This window comes from Humulus lupulus, chromosome 1, assembly GCF_963169125.1.
Source record: "Humulus lupulus chromosome 1, drHumLupu1.1, whole genome shotgun sequence".
Classification (NCBI taxonomy): domain Eukaryota; kingdom Viridiplantae; phylum Streptophyta; class Magnoliopsida; order Rosales; family Cannabaceae; genus Humulus; species Humulus lupulus.
In genome coordinates, this window is record NC_084793.1 from 277,452,093 (window position 1) to 277,473,305 (window position 21,213).

General features: G+C 41.8%; 1 protein-coding gene across 1 annotated transcript; it reads right to left on the bottom strand.

The window, feature by feature from the left end:
- Window positions 1-13,548: 13,548 nt before the first annotated feature.
- On the bottom strand, window positions 13,549-16,218 carry LOC133777640 (phosphomevalonate kinase, peroxisomal-like; the record flags this gene model as incomplete). The annotated part of the gene is made up of 5 exons (XM_062217329.1): window positions 13,549-14,752; window positions 15,048-15,152; window positions 15,343-15,705; window positions 15,933-15,985; window positions 16,104-16,218. Coding segments are annotated over 5 exons (813 nt in total), but the record flags the coding sequence as incomplete, so codon positions are not given.
- Window positions 16,219-21,213: the final 4,995 nt, after the last annotated feature.

Below are 21,213 nucleotides of genomic sequence, written 5' to 3' on the forward strand. Positions count from 1 at the left end.
TAAGCTGCCTTTTCGTTGCATTTACGAAGCTGTTTAAACGCGCTCCTATGGCGACGGAGGTGCATTTCCTCTACAACCTCATGCCCCTTCCCAAGTCCAAGGGCTTTTACTATTTACAAAAAGCCAACAACGAGGCCACTTTGATAGAGGGCCCGGTGTCCAACCCGGGGTCCTGGAAGCAGGACTTTTTCTTCGTGGAAGGCCCCCTCTCTGTCCACGAGGACTTTCGGGCCACTATCAGTAAGTACCCTGAGCATCACTTTCTCTCTTTTACTTTCTTACAACTTATTGTTTCATGACTTACGTTGATATCAACCATGGCGTGTATTATGCAAAGCAATTCGCTGAACCCATAGTTGTCGGGTTGTAAGCGAGAGACATGAGAACGTTCCTCAGTGCTGACCCTGCTATGAAAAAGGCGATGTGCCTATTCACAGTGAAGAATCTAAACCGCTATAAATTGTCCCCTGTCTCGGACCCCAAGTTGCTGTGGACCATCTCTGGGTACACGAAGATGAAGGGGGCCTTGGCCGAGCCTTGCCCGGATGAAAATGAGGATGAGGAAGAGCTGGAGGAGGCCCCCCTTGACCGCGGGGGATCTCACCAACTGCCTCCATCTCCTGGGGGATGCCCTCCATGTGCCTCCTATGATCCGGACATAGCCCCTCATTCTCAAGACCAGCAGGGCATTCTGGGGTGTTATGTTTGCCCTGACCCTGAGGGCTACGACGCCTTCACTCAGGCTCCTCTCGACCCAAGACCATCGGGGACTTATTTTTCCGACCTTCCGGAGCCTCCCTCTGATCTACCAGATCCTCAGTTTTCCACTTTCACCGCGCCCCCTCCTGTTTCGGTGAGCGGGTCGTCCGTCCTCACCCAACCAGGTGCCACTGGTGTGGATGTGGAGCCCTAGGTGACTCAGATGGTGACGTCTTACGGGCAGCGATACATCCAACTTGCCTCGGGCCTCCCCGTATCTGACTGGAATCGTCTTGGGAACGTTGCCCAGACGGACCTTGGGGAAACCCTAAGGCGCACCATGGCCTGGGTGAGTTCCTCCACCTCGTGTCGGCATTATTATGTATAGATGTACATGCATTTTTCTTTTTGTTGATGTCGTTATCTTTCTTGTCCAGGCCTATACCGTGGCTGTACGGTTTGCCGACTCGTCTAGCAACCTCTCCGCGTCTACTGCTGAGAGGGACTGCCTTACAGCCCGAGTCTAGGAGCTCGAGAAAGAGCTTGAGAAAACCCAGTCTGAGCTAAAGAAGGTTCGGGCCGAACTTGCCACCTCGTCGAGAAGGAAGCTGAAGGCGGTTGCCAAGGTCAAGGAGCTGAAGGAGCAAGTTGCCAGCCTGAAGAGCGAACTCCAGGCGATCAAGGATATCGTGATAGTGTCGTAGGAGAGGGTTACTTATTTAGAGGACGAAGTCGAGTCTATCAGGGTCGAACTCCAGACTGCAAGGGCCGAAGTCGAGGCTACCAGGACTGAACTCCAGGCTGCTAGGACCAATGTCGCTACGTTGCAGGAGAGAAATGCTTCCTTGGAGGCGAAGAAGACTGCCATTGAGTACAGGTCCATAGACCGTGCCCATTACAACGTATGGAGGAAGGATCCCAATTTTGATTTCTCTTCTTTTGGTGAGCATGCCGTCGCTCGAGCGGCCATGTGGAGCGCCCATGGTAGGAGGCCCTGAAGTAGTCATTTCATAACTTTTGTTAGCTAGCCCACCATGGGTGTACGCTCTTTTTTTTTTCTTTTTTTTTCTTTGACTCTGTAATATCATTATCACTACTACTTTTCTTTTGTAACTCTTGTACTGTCTTCAAAACTTTCTTTTTCAATGTATATATACATGTGTTGCTATTTATCTCTTATTCTACTGCATTCGAGGCCCTTTTAAGCCTGTATGATGGGGTTTGGTTGGTTCCCCTCTTTTATTTACCAGGCTAGAGGTCCTTTGGAGCCCATGTAAAAGGGTTCACTGGGACCTCTTTTGGTGCCTCTTGATTACTCTTATAAGGATATTTTGACCCCTTGGGTCCTAGCTATCCTTTTATATATTCTTGTGCGCGCTTATTATTTGTTGCGAGAAGCATCCTTCACGTCGTTATTCATAGTAATATTTTTGCAAGGGTCTCTATTAGGACCCTTTTTGGCTAGACGGCTTGGTGGCCGCTCTAGACTTATTACTATCGTTACCATAGTTTTTTTTGTAAGTCTCTTTGGCCTCCTTGATGTCCACAAGGGTAGCTAATCCTTGTGAACCCAGGGGATGCCTTGTAAGGACTTCGCTTAAGGCCCTGATATAAGTGTCCCTCTGGGATCCCCCGCTAAAGGGTCCTTTTAGGGTCATGGTCCCTTTTGAGTCCTCCTGATGAAGGATCGTTTTTAGGGTCCTCCTGATAGAGGGCCCTTTTTAAGATCCCTGTTAGAGGGCCCTTTTTAGGAGCCTCCTTTTTAGGAGGGCAAGGGGTCCTTTTTAGGATCCTCCGTTAAAGGGTACTTTTTACCATCCTCCTGATAGAGGGTCCTTTTTAGGAGCCTCCTTTTTAGGAGGGAAAGGGGTCCTTTTTAGGATCCTCCGTTAAAGGGTCCTTTTTACCATCCTCCTGATAGAGGGTCCTTTTTGGGAGCCTCCTTTTTAGGAGGGCAAGGGGTCCTTTTTAGGATCCTCCGTTAGAGGGTCCTTTTTAGGAGCCCCCTTTTTTTTTAGGTTCCCCCTGTTGACTGTATGTTTTTGCCTCCTGTCCTGCCCCCCAAGTGTTTGGTGAAATTTATTTTGGCAGGCACTTTGGCTGATGCTCGCGCAACAAAGAAAAACAACATATGAAGTTGTAAACAATTTCATTCATAGCATGTGGTTTACAGCCAACTTTGTAAATAAAAGGGGTTACATCTAATTAGGAGGTTACCTAGGTAGCCTCTTTGATTCTTACTTACTTAAGCTAAAACAACGAGGAACAAACTAAACATAGGTTCTTTTTGCCCAAAGTGCTGAAGCCTTGCTGGTAGCACTTCTCGAGAGGCTCTGTAACCCAAGGGTCCAATCTTGTGCTGATCTAACTTGTGTGGGTCGCTCCTTCATACATAACCATTGTCATCGATATAGATGGTTTGGTGGATGCATGGAGGGACATGTTATAGCATTCCCTCGCTTCCTTCTGCTCCCCTTTCACGCATGATACTCCCTCGGGGGTCGGGAATTTCATAGCTAGGTGATACAGAGAAGTTATCGCCTTCAATTCTCTCAGAGAGGGTCTCCCTAATACCGCATTGAAGGCTGAGGTGCAATCCACCACGACAAAGTTAGCCATTACGGTGGTTTTCCTGGGTTGCTCCCCCATGGTGAGGGCTAATTCGATTGCCCCCAGGGGTTGCATCGAGTCTCGTGTAAACCCATACAAAGTCGTAGTGCAAGGCTTTAGGTGACGGAGGCTCAATCCCATCTTTTCCAGCGTCGGTCGATACAAGATGTCCATAGAGCTCCCGTTATCCACCAAGACCCGATGTACCCTCATGTTAGCAAGCTGGGCAGTTAGCACCAGGGGGTCATTATGAGGGAAATGCACCCCTTGCGCATCTTCTTCAGTGAAAGTTATTGAGTCATTCTCGCCCTTGAAGCTCTTCGGGGGGCGTTGATCCAAACTTAAAACGCAAGGCGGTGGACTTGGTTGGGCCTCCTTGGCGTACTTTTCTCGCCCCTTCCTTGAATCGCCTCCAAATCGTGGTCCTCCAAAGATGGTCCTGACCTCCCCTTGCACTTCTGGGGCCACCTCTCATGCCTGCGGTGGGGACACTCCTTCTTCTGGCCTCTGGCTATCCTTGCGCACATACCTGCCTAAATATCCTCTGCGGATGAGTTCCTCAATTTCCACCTTCAAATGGTTGCACTCCGCGGTGGTGTGGCCGATATCCTTGTGATATTGGCAATACTTGCTGGGGTCTCTTTTAGACCAATCTTTCTTTATTGGCGGGGGACTTTTGAAAGGGACCTGGTTTTCGTTCGTAATGAAAATATCCTCCCTCGCGTGGGTGAGGTCAGTGTAAAAGGTGTAGGGGCTCTGTGTGCGCTCATCAAAGCGTTGGTGCTTTCGGGGTCGATCATCCCTCGTTCCCTCATAAACCCCCTTCTTCTTTGCACCGCTTTGGTTATCCCGGACTGAAGGTTTTGGGGGCGATGGGCCTTTTCCAGCCTTGAGGTTCTCGTGACCATCCTCCACGCGAATGTACTTTTGTTCCCGCTCGTAGAAACCAACAAAGTCTGTGACCTCTCTCTTGAGCATGTTATCCCATAACTTGCTCCCTGGGCGTACTCCTGCCGTGATGGCCTTTTTCAGCTCTCAGCGGGTCAGGCTTCCTACCTTAGCCGCCTCCATGTTGAACCTGTGGATATAGCTCTTCAGACTCTCGTTTTCTCCTTGCTTCACATTGGCGAGGCTGGTGCCTGGCATCACGTAGTCTCACACAGCGTGGTGTTGCTGGATGAATTCATCAGAAAGTTGTTGCCAAGATCGGATGGACCCCGGTCTAAGCCTCTTGAACCATTTGTACGCAGGTACTTTTAATGTGACAGCGAAGCAATGACATCTCGCCCCGCTGCCAATTCCCCTCAGCTTCATCAGGTCATTAAATGTATCTAGATGATATTTCGGATCTGTGCTTCCTTCATAGGGGTCATGTGGGGCTCTTTAAAGTTGGCAGGGAGCCTGATGGCCTGGATCTCCCTGGCGAAGGGTGACTCATGGTCGAACTCCTCCTCAAAAATTTGACCTCCTGAGGCGATGACGATTTTGCTTCGCAGGCTCTTCATTTCTGTGTCCAAGTCCTGCCTTCTCTTGCTTAGGGAGTCCTTTAAAGTGGACGGGTTAGGATCACCCACCCCTTTGCCCTCCCAAGGCGCCATAGGGGGCGTGGTCCCTTTACCCGCCCTCTTTTTATTGAGCTCCTCCCGTAAATCTGAGGGTGCTCTCTTAGAGGTGACCTCGTCCTCGTTGCGAGGGGCAGCGTTGGTCCTTGGCTCTGGTTTCTGGGCCTGCTTCGGTGGTTCAGGATGTTCGCGTCGCTTCGCTCAAGGGGTGTTACTGGTAGAGTGCCGGGTCCTCCCATCATCTACTGGTACGGTGGTCTCCATCCCCTCCCGACCTTTCTCCTTCCTCTTAGGCAAGGTCACGCTTGACTTACCCTGCAATAGGTCATTTAGCACCTCTTGCATGTTCTCCAGGGTGGTCTCCAACCTTTGGTTCTTACGGTGGAGCTCACGTATTTCTTCTTCATAGAATCGAGATTTCAAACTCGAGCTCATGGAATGGACCCGGGGATGCTTATCACGCCTACGGGTAGAGGGGCCCGGGTCCTGCCAGCCGGAGTTCGGTACCTGTGGTGATTTAGGGAGAGGGAACTCATTAGCATTTTCTGGTGGTGCTGTTGGAGGACTCTCTCCAGGTGGAGTGGTCGGTGACGAGGCCTCTCTATCACCTTCGTGAACCCTAGGGTCCCTTGGGGGCTCCACGTCTCTGGGTGGAGGAGGGTCCTTCATGGAGGCCTTCAGCTGGACTCCGGTAAGGTGGACCTCAACCTCCCGTGGCTTCCTGAGTTGTTTTGAACGTCTTGGCATTTCTTCTTGTCGGAAGTAATGGTAGAACAGTAGCTTGGAACTTACGTTCCCACAGACGGCACCAAACTGTTGACGGTGAGAACTCGTCAACCAGGTTAAGTTGGAAAAAATTGCAAAGTAAAGATTGCCAATAAGAAAGCCTTAGAAATTTAAGTAATAACTCAAGAACAATGGCAGAACAACAATGGAGAAATCAATATTTCATTCACTCTCAAGCACTTGCAAAAGTAAATTTTCCAACCCCCTCCCATGTGGGAGAGGGGTTCTTTTTATAGTAGGCTCTGACGGCCTTGGATACATGGTGGTCCAGGAGACCAAGTGGTACATAAGTATTCTGTCAGGAGAGTGGTTTCAGAGGTTGTGGTCTTGCATCCAGTACAGGGGCAGGCGTTAGGAGGATGTCTCCACTACTTGTCTGTACCCATGTCAGAGGAGTGGTGACAGACATAGTGGCGCAGGTGGTAGTGGTGTCGACTCTGACTCCTGGCCATAGACGTACGGGCAACAAATCTTATCCCAGAACTCCCACTACCCCACTGGTATGGGTGTCTGTACTCGACATACAGGGTCTTAGCGGCCGTACCCAATACTAGATCGTACAAGTATGTTCCATTCGACTCGTACCAGAGCCTTTAAGCATTGGGGTCTTAACGTATAGGGAATGGGACACTTGGTGCATGTAATGGTCGTGGCATGAGGTGGGCTCTCGGGTCCTTGGCACGAGATGCCTGAAGCACCCCGAGGCCACCCACGGACATAGGTGATAGGCACGTGGCCTCGCTAGATGTCTAAGTGTGCGAGGCGAGATGCCTCCCTCGCGAGCCCCTTGGTTGCGCAGCTCTCCTGATGCGAGGCCTCCCTCGCGTGGCCCCCTGATGGTGCGGCTCCCATGCCACTCACGAGCCTCCTTCGCGAGGCCTCCCTCGCGTGGCCTCATTCGCGTGGCCACCTGATGGCGTGGCTCCTATGCCGCTCGCGAGCCTCCTTCGCGAGGCCTCCCTCGCATGGCCACCTGATGGTGTGGCTCCCATGCTGCTCCCGAGCGTCCTTCGCGAGGCCTCCCTCGCGTGGCCTCATTCGCGTGGCCACCTGATGGCGTGGCTCCCAAGGGCACATGCCTCACACGGCATGGAACGCTCGGGGTACGAGGTCGAATGCACGCTCGGATGCGAGGCCACGGGCGCTGGGGCGCGAGGCCGAGGATGTTCGGGCGAGGCCGCGCACACTCAAACGCGAGGCCACGGGTGCTAGGGCGCGAGGCCGAGGATGCTTTAGGCGAGGCCGCGCGCTCTCGGACGCGAGACCACGGGTGTTGGGCGCGAGGCCAAGGATGCTTCGAGCGAGGCCCCGCGCGCTCGGATGCGAGGCCACGGGCGCTGGGGCACGAGGCTGGGCACGCGAGGCCATCTCGCGGGGCATGGTCCTAAGCATGCGAGGCCTGCCAACGAGACATGCCCCTGGGCACACGAGGCTCCCTTATGCGTCACGCACCTAGGCACGGGAGGTGATCTCGTGGGGCACAGTCCTAGGCATGCGAGGGCGTTGCGAGAGGGTGGTGGCCCGAGCGTCTCGTGGCTCAAGCATGCATTTAGGCCTTTAAGGGACCTTAACACACATCTTGGTTCTTTTATGGGCGTGGAATATTGAGCATCCACAACTAGTGACCCGGATCTAGGTCACTTGTATTGATAATACTAGCGAACCATACTAGTAGTAATTAATCTAAAGATTCCATAACCTTATTTTACTCTAAATTGTTTTAAGTTTATTATCTTAATCTCGATCCTCTCATACCAATATAAGATTAAGACCACATAGATAAACTTTGGAATTTTCTAATATTTACTTAATATTATCAACATAACATCTAGCATAGTCTATATATAATAATTCAGTTCAATTATTTATTTCATTTTAAATATTTGTCAACTACAATTACTTTATGGGAACTATTCCCAACAAGGGAACGATGCTCCGTACATTTTGACATTAATGGCAGTAGTTTTGGGTCAACTTTAGGGTGGAAGCAGATGGGAATTATTGTATGAAAGATTTCATAAGTATTATCCTCTATCTATTCAGAGCTGAATAGTGGATGGGCATGATTAGTTCCATCCTTGACTATATGGGAGCAGTAGGCAATGATAGAGTGGCTTCTACCACGTACATGTTGTAGGAGGATCCCCGAACGTGGTGGGAAGTGGTATCCTAGACCCGGAATGTTGTCTTGATGGGTTGGAAGGAATTCAGACAATTTTTCAACGAAAGGTACTGCTATGACGCAGTTCAAATTGTGAAGACCATGTATTTATTAAGGTAGTAAGACAGTGGGAAAGTATGTCAGTGAAATTGATGGGTTGGCCAAATTCGCTTTTGATTGGTACCAACTGATGTGGCCCGGAAGGAGCGAATCATTTGAGGATTGAACTCTGGGATGGCCCAGACGGTTAGAATCGCTCCAATACATGAGATTTCTACCTACGCTCGAGCAGTAGGGAGGGCCCTTCCTATAGAGGGTGCGGGATATGAGACATGGAGTGAGAGTGTCATAGGGCAGGAAGCTTAAGAAATGGTATCCCCATTTGTGGGATTAGGTAGGGGCGGAGGCCTAGTAACCAGAAAAGAAAGATCCCTGATAATTATATTATTCCTTGTCCTGATAGGAGGGGTCACAGTATTCAGAGCGGCTGCCAAGGCAGTAATGAGGCCTGGAGAAGTTATCCAGTATGCGGCAAGTGCAGGAGACGTCATCTAGGAGAATGCCGAGCGAAGGCATGTTTTCTATATGGAATGGTTGGGTACCTTAAGAAGGATTTCTTGAGATTGAAAGAGGGAGAACCAAGGAGTGTGGATATCTCGACTCAAGTTTGAGTGTCCGCCTTGGTACAGTCAGAGCCCGAGGCTAGTTCCTCGGAGGCGAACGGTTGGCTTTCTAGTTCTTGTTCCTTTTTATATATTGATCTGATTGAGTTTGGTGCTACATATCTCTTAGAATAGACATAGATATGCGGCACTTGCTATTTGATTGTCACGCCATGGGGCTTGAGATTTTAGTGTCTGCCTGGGGAAATTGGTAATTTCCAAGAGATAGGTTAGAGTATTTCTGGTAGAAAGTTAGGAGCAATAATTGATTGAGCTTGTTCTATGAGGATTTTGATGTGATCCTGAGTGTGGGTTTGTCTGCCAAATAAGGGGAAACCATGGATTGTAAGAAATGATGGTGACTACTGGGTTTAAAAGGAAAGGACCCGGTTATGGTTACACGATGCCTAGCTATTGAGGAGGGTACCACTAGGGTTATATCAATTACATCAGATGAAGACTGAATCGACCAGTAAGGGTTCAGATGGGTTCACAAGGATTCGTTGGGATCGTGGTTGCGTCAAGGAATTGAGTACGCTACGAGATTTAGGCAGGGATAGAACCAGTATCAGGGACATCATGAAGAATGACACTAGTTGAGTAGATTGAATTAATGGTTCAGTTGAAGAAGTTATAGGACCTGAAGGTTGATCAGATGGAACATCCCACCATGGGAGATGTCAACGCCATTTGTTAAAGAAAAGGCCAAGTTTGCGAGAATGTGTATTGCATACGAATAGCCAAATAAAGTAATTATTAAGAATAGGTATCCATTGCAAAGAATGAAGAATTCATTACCCGATTGCGAGGGTAGGACAATGGTATTAAGAATTGACCCTCGATCTAGTTATTATCAGTTGAGGATCAAGGAAAGAGACATTTTAGGAACTACCTCTCGCACCAAGTATGATATGATGGGTTTTTAGTGAAGGCTCTCGAACTAACCAATGCTCCAGCGACCAACGTAAATTCAACAAGTAGAGAGTATGAGGATAATTTGGACAAGTCATATCTAGATCGATAAAGAATGTTTTGGACTACTTCCGGTTAGAAACAGAGCACGAGCAAAATTCTCACTTATACTACTGAGGCTGAGGAAGCACGAATTGCAGATAGGGTTCCGGAAGGGATAAGTTCCGATTTCTCAAGAGGATATTCAAGGTCACGTTATAGGAAGTGATGGGATCATGTATGATGTAATTAAGATAAAAAACCATAAGGAAATTGCTAAAGGAATGCCTTAGGGTGAGAAGCACAGTGAGACTGGTAAGACACATCGGCTACTACTTGAAGCATCTTCGAGGACAACCATAGCTTGACTAAAGTAACGCAAGAACCTGAAGTTTGTCTGAATGGATAGTTGTGTACAAGATTCTCAGAAGTTGGAATAAAGGTTGGTTAGCACTCCATGGTATTATAATATGCATGTGATGGACTGATACAGGAGGACGGCACGATCGACACTATCCTTGCTTAAAACATGAAATTATAGTGTGGCGGGTCAAGGACTAGGGTGTGCTCGTGTGTAGATTGAAAAGGTGATTCTTTGTGCTTCACAGTGGATGAAGGGATAAGAACATAGATGCTCTACACGGGGCGTTGAGTTGACAGTAATGATAAATATCCACGGTTAGGGTGAGGTGACAACACTTATGAAAAAGAAGTGCATACACTAGCATGAAAGTTAAAAGGGCTTTGCCACCCATAGGGGGTTGACCATGAGACAAAGGCACTAGTGGGAACTAGTGAAGGACCCACAATGGAATCCTTATCACTTAGAGAAAACTAATGTGGAGGCTGACACCTTGAGTGGGAAAAGTCTGTGTCAGTTGTATGATTCACCATGGACTACAGTAAAGTCAGATGAGGTAACGACCGAGTTGGATTAGAATCTGTGAGTGATAGTTAGCAGATATACCTCTATGAACAATGGAATACAGAAAGAAGATCTTGTGGGAATGGTTAAAATCTTACTATTTTAGCATGTATAGGTTAAGATATGAGGATTAGATGGGTGATTCGATGGAAGCTGGCGTTGTGGTAGAGATTCTGGAAGAGTCTCATACCACCCCTTATGATTGTTGTATCCAAGAAGTTTGAATGAGTGTTAAGACCTAAAATTTTTATACTGGGAGGTGCACTGCCTAATCTTTGAGTAGGTAAGAAATGATAATCAGAAGCCAGAAAGGCTATTATGATTCTAGGGTATCCTTGAGTTAGCATGGAGGGATATAGTTATGGACCGTAAGGGTGGATCATCTTAGATTACAGGTCAGACGAGCAGATACAAGAAGTGGTGACTTGACATATTAGATTAGCACACTCTGGTGTATGTGAGTGAGTTATCATATAAATGCATATGTGCAAAAGGAGACCGTACGTCTCCATGGGACACTGAAGTCAATAGTGTCAGATTGAGACCCTTTATTTCCCAAGTTCTGAAAAGGTTCATAGAGGGCGATGAGTATAAGATTGGGATTTAGAATCATTTGTTACGTTTAAATAGACTAACAATCTAAAGGAATGACTCGGACTTTAAGATTTTTACCTCGAACGAGTAAGTTTTTGAAATATTGAGGCAGAGATGGTCCCTTGATTGGATTTTAGTGGTGATGAATATCGGTCGACATCTAGAGTGATTCTGGACAAGATATTGTGAGATAGAGAATGAGAATTTCTTATTATGGGGAAATGAAGTGAGGGACAGGAAGTGTCCTGGTTTAGAATCGGTTCGGAGGACCAATGTAGTTGTTATGGAATATTAGGGCAGGAGTGCATGCTTATTTGAAAGGACATAAGAGTTTACAAATTTAAAGATGGGAATGTGGAGTTCCAGGGTTGGAGACTTTGTACTTCTCTGAGTATGGTGGACTAAAAGGATAAGATAGTTTGGGAAAGAAAGAGGAGTTTTGACTCTAAAGTTGATAGACTTGTAAGATCCTAATAAGGATTAGGCCATGGACCTATAGATTAGCCTTACCCCAGCATGGGTAGAGGCTCATAAGGTGTTACTGGTGCCAATGTAAAGGAAATGGGTGTTGAGTACTAACCCTCACTACAAGAAAAAACAGTATTCATAACACTTAAAAACTGCTAACCGGGACTATTGATAGCACTTCTGAAAATGCTAACATAGCCCCTGTTATTAAAAATCCAGTCTTTTCTATAACATTTTTTGAATGTTATGTTCGGTGTTATCTTAAACTATTCAATAACACATTTTTAGATGCTATAATATTGAAATAATAACATTCAGATAGAGTTTTTGGTTATAAATTTAAAGTTTAATCTTGTACTTTTTTCATAACACTTTTCAACTGATACATTTGATTATTTTGGATAACATTTTTAGTTTGTTATATTATATAAACCATAATGATTTTTTACGCTTATAATATGTTTCTAAATCATAACATATTAAGGTTTTTTATTGTGATAATGGTACTTATAAGTTTTTTTTTTAATTAAAAAATTTTCATTATTGTATTTTGATAAAAAAAAAATCAAAATTAATCATAAAATATAATTCTCAATAGATTGATAAACCATAAGTATTACATTAAACAATAACTAATTCAAACTCTGAATGTGTCTATTTCATGAGATCTTAGTTCTAACTTAAGTTTGAAAGCATAACATAATAAAGTATTATAATCTTGAACATTTTTTACTTCAAAAATAAAAAACAATAAAGTACAAGATACATTTTCTTCCAGGAGAGCTTTCTCTTTTCTTTTGGCCCCATCCTGCAGTTATATAAATATATAGAGAGAGAGAGAGAGAAAGAGACCTTTTCAGAACTATGAGGCCTTGAAAGTGAGTATCAAAATCTGAAATTCCAGACCTTAACTCGTCAGAATCCATTGATGCTTATGCTGCTTCAGCAACGCCCAAAAGCTTTAAACACTCATTCCAACACTTAGCTGCAAGACCATAATACCCAACATCATTAACATCTTACATTAACTGCAAATTGTCTAAGAATTTGGCCAACTAGAACTAAATAAGTTAATCACAAATTTAAATGTTGTATTTATCTTTCCTGAAACTTCATAGAAAAAAATAAAAATACTATTCAATGCAAAAATATAAACCTAAACTTCAATTTTTCCTTAAAACTACTGTATTTGAGACTTAAAACCCATTATCATCTCTATCAAGCCATAAATCCAGATAAACAGAAGAAAAAACCAAAACTGTATTATTTTTCTTCAAACTCATGAGTTATTTTAATATATAATAATTATTATAAAAAATAATCAAAGATGATGCCTAAGAATAAAAAATCGTCATTACCCTTTTAGATAAGTGGGGATGTAATCAAAATAAACCATTTTCTTCACGGCAACGGTACCCTAGTTGCATTGAAGTCCCCGCTGTTACAACACCATCCCCACAGTCCCACCTCCGTGCTAACATCTGCAACAACAGAGAAAGAAAGAGAGAGAATGAGATCGTGGGTGAGAGGGAAAGAACTAAATCTGGAGACACAAACAGATATACATATATCCTTGTATATATATAATACCTATACATGAAATAAATACATCAAAATAGAACAACATCAGAGCAGAAAGAACTAAGAAAACTTAAGAAAAAATAGGACAGAAATGGCAAAATAGACAATGAGAGTCACTAAGGAGGGACAAGTGACTAGCATAACAACCAAATAATAATCGCACCACACTTAATTCATAGTAACTGCTCTTTAATAGTTCTATGCATCTGCCTTTATATAATATGCAATGTCCTAATGGGAATTTATATTTGGAAAGACAACCAAAGAAAAAAAGTTACCTTTTGTAAACAAAAGTAGACCCTACAAACAATCATTCATTTATAACCACTTTCAAAGCCTAGTAAACTGTAGACGCCTAGAACATCCTAAAAATTACTTAGATCATCAAGAATAAAGATCATCCTAAAAATCCTGGTAGCATAAACAAATGGAATTAGAATAAAGATCATCAAGAAAACCAAATATTTATTTGCAGACGTTCAGAATAACATTAAAGCAGATAAAGATGGTCAAGGTAAAGGCAGAATACAAGTACCACAATCAAAACTAAAACACACATCCAAATGAACTGGCAAAATACAAATGTAGCACTGTATAACACTACTTAAATCATAATGTTGTTAATTTACTTTTCTTTTTCTTTTTAAAAAAAAAAACAAATGGAGAATGTTGCATTCAGATGACCATTTTAACATACCCGGTGGGCACAATATTATCTCTTCACAAACGTGATTTGCATTTTATTAATGAAACCTAAATGCAAAATATATGTATATACACTGAAATTGTATATATCAGAGAGCTTTTATGTATGTAATTTACATTAGAGTTAATGTTACTATATTTTCACGGCAAAATTTTAAGTGACGCCCACCACAAAAACCAATCAATATTTGAGAATTCAGTACTCTTCACCACAACATATGGTTACCGATACTTGAAAGTAGCATCTCTATTTGAAAAGAAAAAAAAATACAAAAAATTAAAAAGAAATCTACAAATTTTCTTTTCGAGCCTTATAAACCAAAAATCATGATTGTGGAGATAAACTATTTCTCATTAGGTTAGAAAATAACTGTAATAAGTGAAACAAAAGAAAATTGGTGGAGGTACCAGCAGCAATATTTCTTTTTAAAACTCAAGGTGTTGAACTTCAGAATTAAAACATTCTGACTCATATATGTTTACTTTTTAACAACCTTTAAATTGTCAAAAATTGCGTCAAGCATTCTCAGGACAGATTTGTTTCCAAATGTGAATAAACAAGAAGCGCTATATATTTCATAAAAGCTATACTTGGTTACCATTGAAGACAAAGTTTGTCTGTTTTTTAATTCTTTTTTCAGGTTAATGGAACCAACCAAGATGAAAATGTAAATTTTTTTGCTCAAATATAATTTCCCCAGAAAAGTTTCAGCCAGTGGGAATTTCAGCTATAAAATTGATTTCTATCAATATTTTCAGTTCTGTTTCAAAAAAAAAAAAGACAAGAAAAGAAAAGAAAAAAGAGCAGCTCGATTCATACCTTTTCAGGTTTAAGTGAGCCGCAGCTGTTAATTAGTTTCTTATATTCATCTCAGTGTTCTTCTGCTAATTTACATAATGTATTTAACTGTGTTTCAAGTGCAGAATTAGCCTCTAACAACTTTGTCCATGTTTCCTGTGATTTTTCGGGGTTAGACTTCTGCCATTTTTTAACAGCACCTACCATTGATGGTGTAGATGATCCTCCAGTTCCTGGTTCTCCAAGTAACTGTAAAAGCACCAATCACTTAAGGGACAAGACTCACAAGAGCTGCATCTCTTTTTAGCAAAAAGCTTTCAAAGGTGCACATCAATGTTATAAACCAAAATCACAGGATCAAAAATGCAACCAAAATCCATTTACAACAATCAATTAGATAAACATGAGTAACGGTTCCAACTAATAAGACTGATTTAGAGAGTTAAAAAAGTAGTACATCATCATGGGCAAACTGAAAATTAATATTAATAGATTAAATACACCTCAAATAGCAATAAGTGGATAGTATAAAACGCATGCTTACAAGATTCATTAATGGTGGCAAGGACAGCTTTGTTCTCTCATGGTCCCATTTTCCTTTTAAAATTTCGATAACCACTTCTCCCAGGGGAGCACCTTTTATGGCAACCTGCAATATAAGAACTAGAAATTTACATGTGATGTTTGTTATTCTAAAAGGATGAAATTGCATTTTAAATTCTGTATCTTTTCATATAAATGTTTGTTAGAACAAAAAATTTGTAACAATGACATATTCCCTTATGAAATTAACGAGCAGCAACAGGTTTGTTTGTGGAAAGAGGAGACAAGATAAAGACCTGAGCAGAAGAGATTACTTCTGGTGAAAAACGGACATAACGATGGCTACCATAAACTGCATAGCTAACATCAAATCCACTGCCAACTTTCCCCTGTGCAATGCAATGAGCAGTTTGAGCTATAATATGCACCACATCCAGATCTGCAGTGCCCTTCACGTGAGCAAGATCAACAACTCCCAGGTAATGAAGCAAAGCAGCAACCACCGAAGATGTCATAGCAGAAAATGAACGCAATCCAGTTTTTGCAACTTCTGGCATGCTATTTTCTCCGCTGGATTCCCCAGAAGTGAAAGTAATTGATGCAAAAGGAGGAAGAGCAGCCAATAATTCAGGCAACAAAGGGAGTTCACGTGCTTTAATCTACAACCAACAAGCCTCATTAACATCTTCAATTAGATTCATAAAATAATTTAGAGAAAAACCACCCCAATAAATTTTAGCAGCATGTTGAAATGTGCTCAAAGGTTATATCCGATGATTTTGTAAATTATGGATTTGACAATATCAAGAAAACGTGTTCATTAACCATACCAAGCACTGACAGGAAGAAAACCATGTAATATATAGAACAGTGAAAAGGTAATTACCTGATTCCGATATGAATAAAATTCATTGCTACCTAAAATGGTGATATCAAGACCTTCATGAAAAATCAAGATGAAATATCAGAATCTTGGTGTTCTCATAACCTTCCAGTTGGTAAAAAGGTAAGCTATGTGGGGGGGGGGGGGGGGGGGGGGGAAGAAAGTAAAAATTACCTTGCAGTAGTAGTTTTTGTAACACTTCCTTCCTGTCCTTGTCAGATGTAGCATATGCAGCTGCCACAGAGTACTGCACTGCTTGCTCCACAAAAGGGTTCCCCGACTCCCTGAATTTTTAATCATGATATAGTGAGTGAGATCTTCATGATTTAATTAACAATTTAATGCTAGTTGAATGATAATTCTATTAGCGGCACTTAGTAACAAAGCAGAGTGGGGGATGATCATTCAAAGTTGACATCTTTGAACTAGAGCCAGTTTTCTCTGTGATCGTATAACCAGTGAGATGGCAATGAGATATATAGCCATGTCTAGATTTAAAAAATAAAAAAAAAATTGATTAAGCAAATAACTTTTCCCATAATAGACAGGAACTCAACTATTCCCCCGAGCAAGAACTTTTCCCATAGCCTCCCTGTGTTATTGGATAAAAGGAGGAGAAAAATGAGAAATACAATAAAAAAATATAATTTTTTTCTGCAACAAACTTCTGCTAAGAAAACAGAAAATAAATGTACGACAAGAAAACACATTGAGCTGTCATGTGATTCAAACATTCCTAACATTTCAATTGCAGCATAAGACATGTTTCAGTAAAACATGGGTCACGCCATTATGATATGCCAGAGCACTGTATGCGAAAATAAAAATAAAATGTACAAACTATCCTCAGTGAAACTTTGTGTAAAAAGGTGACAGAACTATTGACAAGCCAGCAACTAATTGGGATAGTGTTCCTAAGATGATAAGCTACGAGCCTAGGACTGATATCACAGCTAAAATATCCTTCTTTTAACACAATCTATCACTACAACAACAACAAAACTTTCTATATTTTCTTCTTTTATAAAAAAATAGTTTCTAAGGTCGAGTGACTGAATCTTTGAAAATCAGCTAAAAACAGCATGTAAACAAAAATTGTGAAAACCAGTAAAATCCAATTGACAGAAAGAAAGAACAATGAATTCATGACCAAAACTCACCAGTCCAACTTTGAATTGACATCTAAGGAAAATGTTGATTCAATGGGTGTCATAGCCTCCTCAGCTGTCTGTTTTTTAAGATTTAAAAAAAATTAATAATAGAAAGAAAGTAAGATGCTGATTTTCTAATCATGACACATTATTGCAAGCTTACTATCATATTCAAGTTACAATTTCAGTATGAGCATAAAGAGTGAAATCATTATACATCAAAATGAAACTGTAATGACAAGAAAAGTTTCAGAATGCTCTTTAAACCAAAAGATAAAATGACTGGGGAGTAAAGTAAAAAAATCCAAACAACTTTAAAACAGAATATTGAATAAGCGAGCTCGAGAGAGAGAAATATTTAGCATGAGCACAGAGTTTCAAATAGCTATACTTCAAAATGAAATTACAATTAAAAAAAATAAGTTTTAGCTTCTTTGGTATAGTTCTAAAGACTCAGAGAGAGAGAGAAGTAGAAGAAGTAAAATAAACTTTCATATTCACCAGGATTTACGTCCACCTCATATAATAGTTGGATATAATACTATCACTGGCATACATGCAAATTAGAAGGAAATGAATGTAAGGAATAATGCTATTTCTGTTAAGACCTTACCTTCTCAGTTAAATCTAGTGCCCCACTTATAATTGTTGTCTCGTCATGTGTAAGCTCACCACCCTTGCCAGCCTATTATGACAAGATAAGGAAATCAGCACTAATGCCAAGATATATCTGTGGTAGATGATAGCAATAATTCGTATTTTCAACTTGTAAAGCTATTCCTTAAGTTAAAGAGTGTATTAATTATCCTCAACAGCTTTACTTTACCTCTTGGCTGTGGATGGAGACAAGGACTTTTAACTGAGCTCGCCTAAATAAAGCTTCATTATGTCCTAATACCCAATCCAAAATCTGCATTGTGTATATCTCAAGTCAAAAAATAGATATAAATCCCTTATAATTTGATATCATTAAGAACCCATCGTTTTGAAACCAGATTCCACAGTTTTGCTTTACATTTATGATTTATTTTTAACCACTGAAAAAATACTTAAATTCAATGACTAAAACACCAGTTTAAAATAGTATAGATTAGAGGGTTGATAAATGCAAATTCCAAGTTCACATTTAAATGTTTAAACATCAACTTTCCATTGGAGATTGTACCTTCCCAATTGGGTATGAAATTGGGTAGCAAATTATCATCAAAATCCGAACAAGCCAAACAAAGTTGGAACCTACTGCAAGTCCATATCTAGTGCATATAGCTTGTGGGATAACCTGATTTAGAAAAAAGAATATCAAGTTTCCATCATAATAAGCCAACAAAAATATTGACACTTTACTGTTAAACCAAGCATGAAAGTTAATGGAACAAAAATAAAATACCTCTCCAAAAAATAGAACAAAAGTCACAGAGAGAATTATAGCCACATACTGATTGAACATTTTATCCAAGTAAATTGGAAGGGCCTGCAAATTTGTGAATCACCGTATCAAAACATCAATCTGGATTGTGAATACTTGATAAATATATAATCTATGCATAAAATCACATCAAATTCCAAATGCCAATCGAAAAAATTATTCCAACACAAGCATATATATATTGATAATATTCAAAATGGTTTTTTGATATTAAATTGAAATCTGAAAAAAAAAAACAAATTATACCTCACAGAGACAAACGGAGGTCTCCAGTTCTTGCTCAAAGCCAGCGGGAGAGATAAACAGAGAGGGGGGGACGAGAGACTCAACGACTACAGCACGGGCGTGGTCGTGGTGTGCTTCAGTTGCGTGAGTACCGGCGTGAGGGAGGCTTCAGCAGGGGTGTGGTTGTGGTGTGGTTCAACGGCGCGAGGGCTAGAAAGCTGAGAGAATGTGAGAGAGCGAATGAGAGAAAGAGAGAATGAGAGAAAGACTGAATGCACTGAGAGATTAGGGATTAGGGATTAGGGATTAGGGATTTGAGACTGAATGCAATGAGAGAAAGACTGGTAGAGATTAGAGGGAGAGGCACGCTGGTAGAGATTAGGGATCTGAGAGAGGGAGAGGCACGCTGTTCTCCTTTGTCAATTTGCTGTTCTCTTTTGTCAATTTCAGGCGGTAAAAAGTGTTTCATTTGCCGCCTAAATTTTTTTTCCCACTTCTAAAATTATGTTATATTTTAATGTAATATTTGAGAAAAATTGTTGTAGTGCCTGGTTGGGTGAAGAGACCCTAGAATTTCAGTGTGATTTATTGTGCAAGGAAAAGCTAGTGAAATTCTGGATAGATGAGATAAAATCTTATGGAATAAGATTGTCACTCTAGTGAGGGTGTTACTAAGAGATAGTAAGGACTAGACTTTGAAGTCATAGTCAGATTCGCAGGATCAGTATCCCGAGACGTTTGACTAAATTTCAAGGATGAAATTTCAATAAGGAGGGGATAGTTGTAACATCATGAATTAGCTATTAAGGCTAAGTGCCTTGATTACTGTGCCTGGAGGGGATAATTGGATTTATAAGCAGAATTAGTCGAATAAATGTGTGACTACGTGGGTACATGATTTATATGGTAATATGAATATATGTGCATGTTTATGTGTATTAAATATGCATGCAGGCCCGTTTTTGTAGATTGGGGCATATTCGTAATCTTTGACCCATTGAGGGTATATTTGTAATATATATGTGTTATGAGTCAACCACAGTATTGTGGAGATATATTTGAGATGTGGGGTCCGAGGCGATCCTAATGAGCGAAATAGCGGAATAGTCAAAACGGGGTTAATACCCGGCTCGGGGTGAGCCTGGGATATTTTGGGAAACATAGTGAGCATTCAGGATCTATCGGGTAACAGGTAGTTATTTGGTGATTTATTAGGTATGTCGGGATTGATTGGAAATTTATAAGACAATTTGAGGATTAGCGGGAAATGTGGCCAATGACTGTTTTGCCCTCGAGGGCGACGAAGGAAAAACCATTTGGGTTAGGGGTGTTATTGTCTTTTGCTGGCCTTTTGATGGATCTTGGCTGAGGCTAGAAGACTTGAGAAACAATTAGAAAGTACCCAAAAATACTCTCAGCCATTCCCACTCTCTCTATCTCGTTTCTCTCTCTCCCTTGAGGTACTTAGGCATTTTTGAGTTTTTTGGAGATGGATGGCAAGGGAATTGAGGACCTGGGCAAGGACTAGGATTAAGAAGTAGCTAGGGGATTGTGAATCTCAATGGAGGTAAGACTTGTACTCTATTTTTTTGTGATGAATTCTGCTATGGTTTAAGTTTTGGTGAGGTTTGAACTTTAGTTTTGAATTAGAGTTTTGATGAGGATCTGAATTAGTTTATGGGGTAATTATGATATCTATGTTGTGTTATTGTGGATTTTATACTTTATTTTAGAATTATCCATTGTTAAGCATGAATTTGGATGGGTTTAGCTCAAAAAAATGCAGGGGAGATGCTGGGGAATTATGGGTTTTGGAGCTTGAGCCGCGGCTCTGTTCTTCAGGCGCTGAGGCCCATGTGCGTGGAAAGGATTGGCGATTCTCTGAAACTACCCAGGCGCTGCGACGTAGGTTGGGGAGTGCCTCAGCCTATGTCCCCTGGAGAGAGCCTTAGACTATCTGAATTGTAGTGTGTTGCGGCCCTAGGAGACTAGGTCGCGGCTCAAATTAAAGAAAATAGCCAAAGTAGGGTTTTAAGCTTGGGAAATCAAATCTAAAGGCTCGGTAAGGATTATACTACCTAGTTTAGTGGAATTCGAGGTCACGTAGGCTAGTAAATTATTCCAAATCTTTTAATTGATTTAGGTTTTGATAGTTGTTCGTTATTACGTTGTGACTAGGTTATACCGCTAGGGCTTAGGGATAGGGATCGTGCTCGAGACTGCCATACGGCAGCTGCTCGGGACTTGAGGTAAGAAAACTGCACCCAGGTTGTGATTGGGGCTCAAACCCCTGTTAACGAATATGTTATGATTGTGATTATAGCTATTTATGAGAATATCTGGATAGGCATGCTTGTACATGCTGCCTCTGATTGCTTGTTGTAAAATGTATATTTGTGATTATATTTATTCTGAAGGTCAGACTAAGGGAGCAGGGGGCTAATAGCAAGCATGCGGAACGCAGCCCGACCCAAGCGTGCCG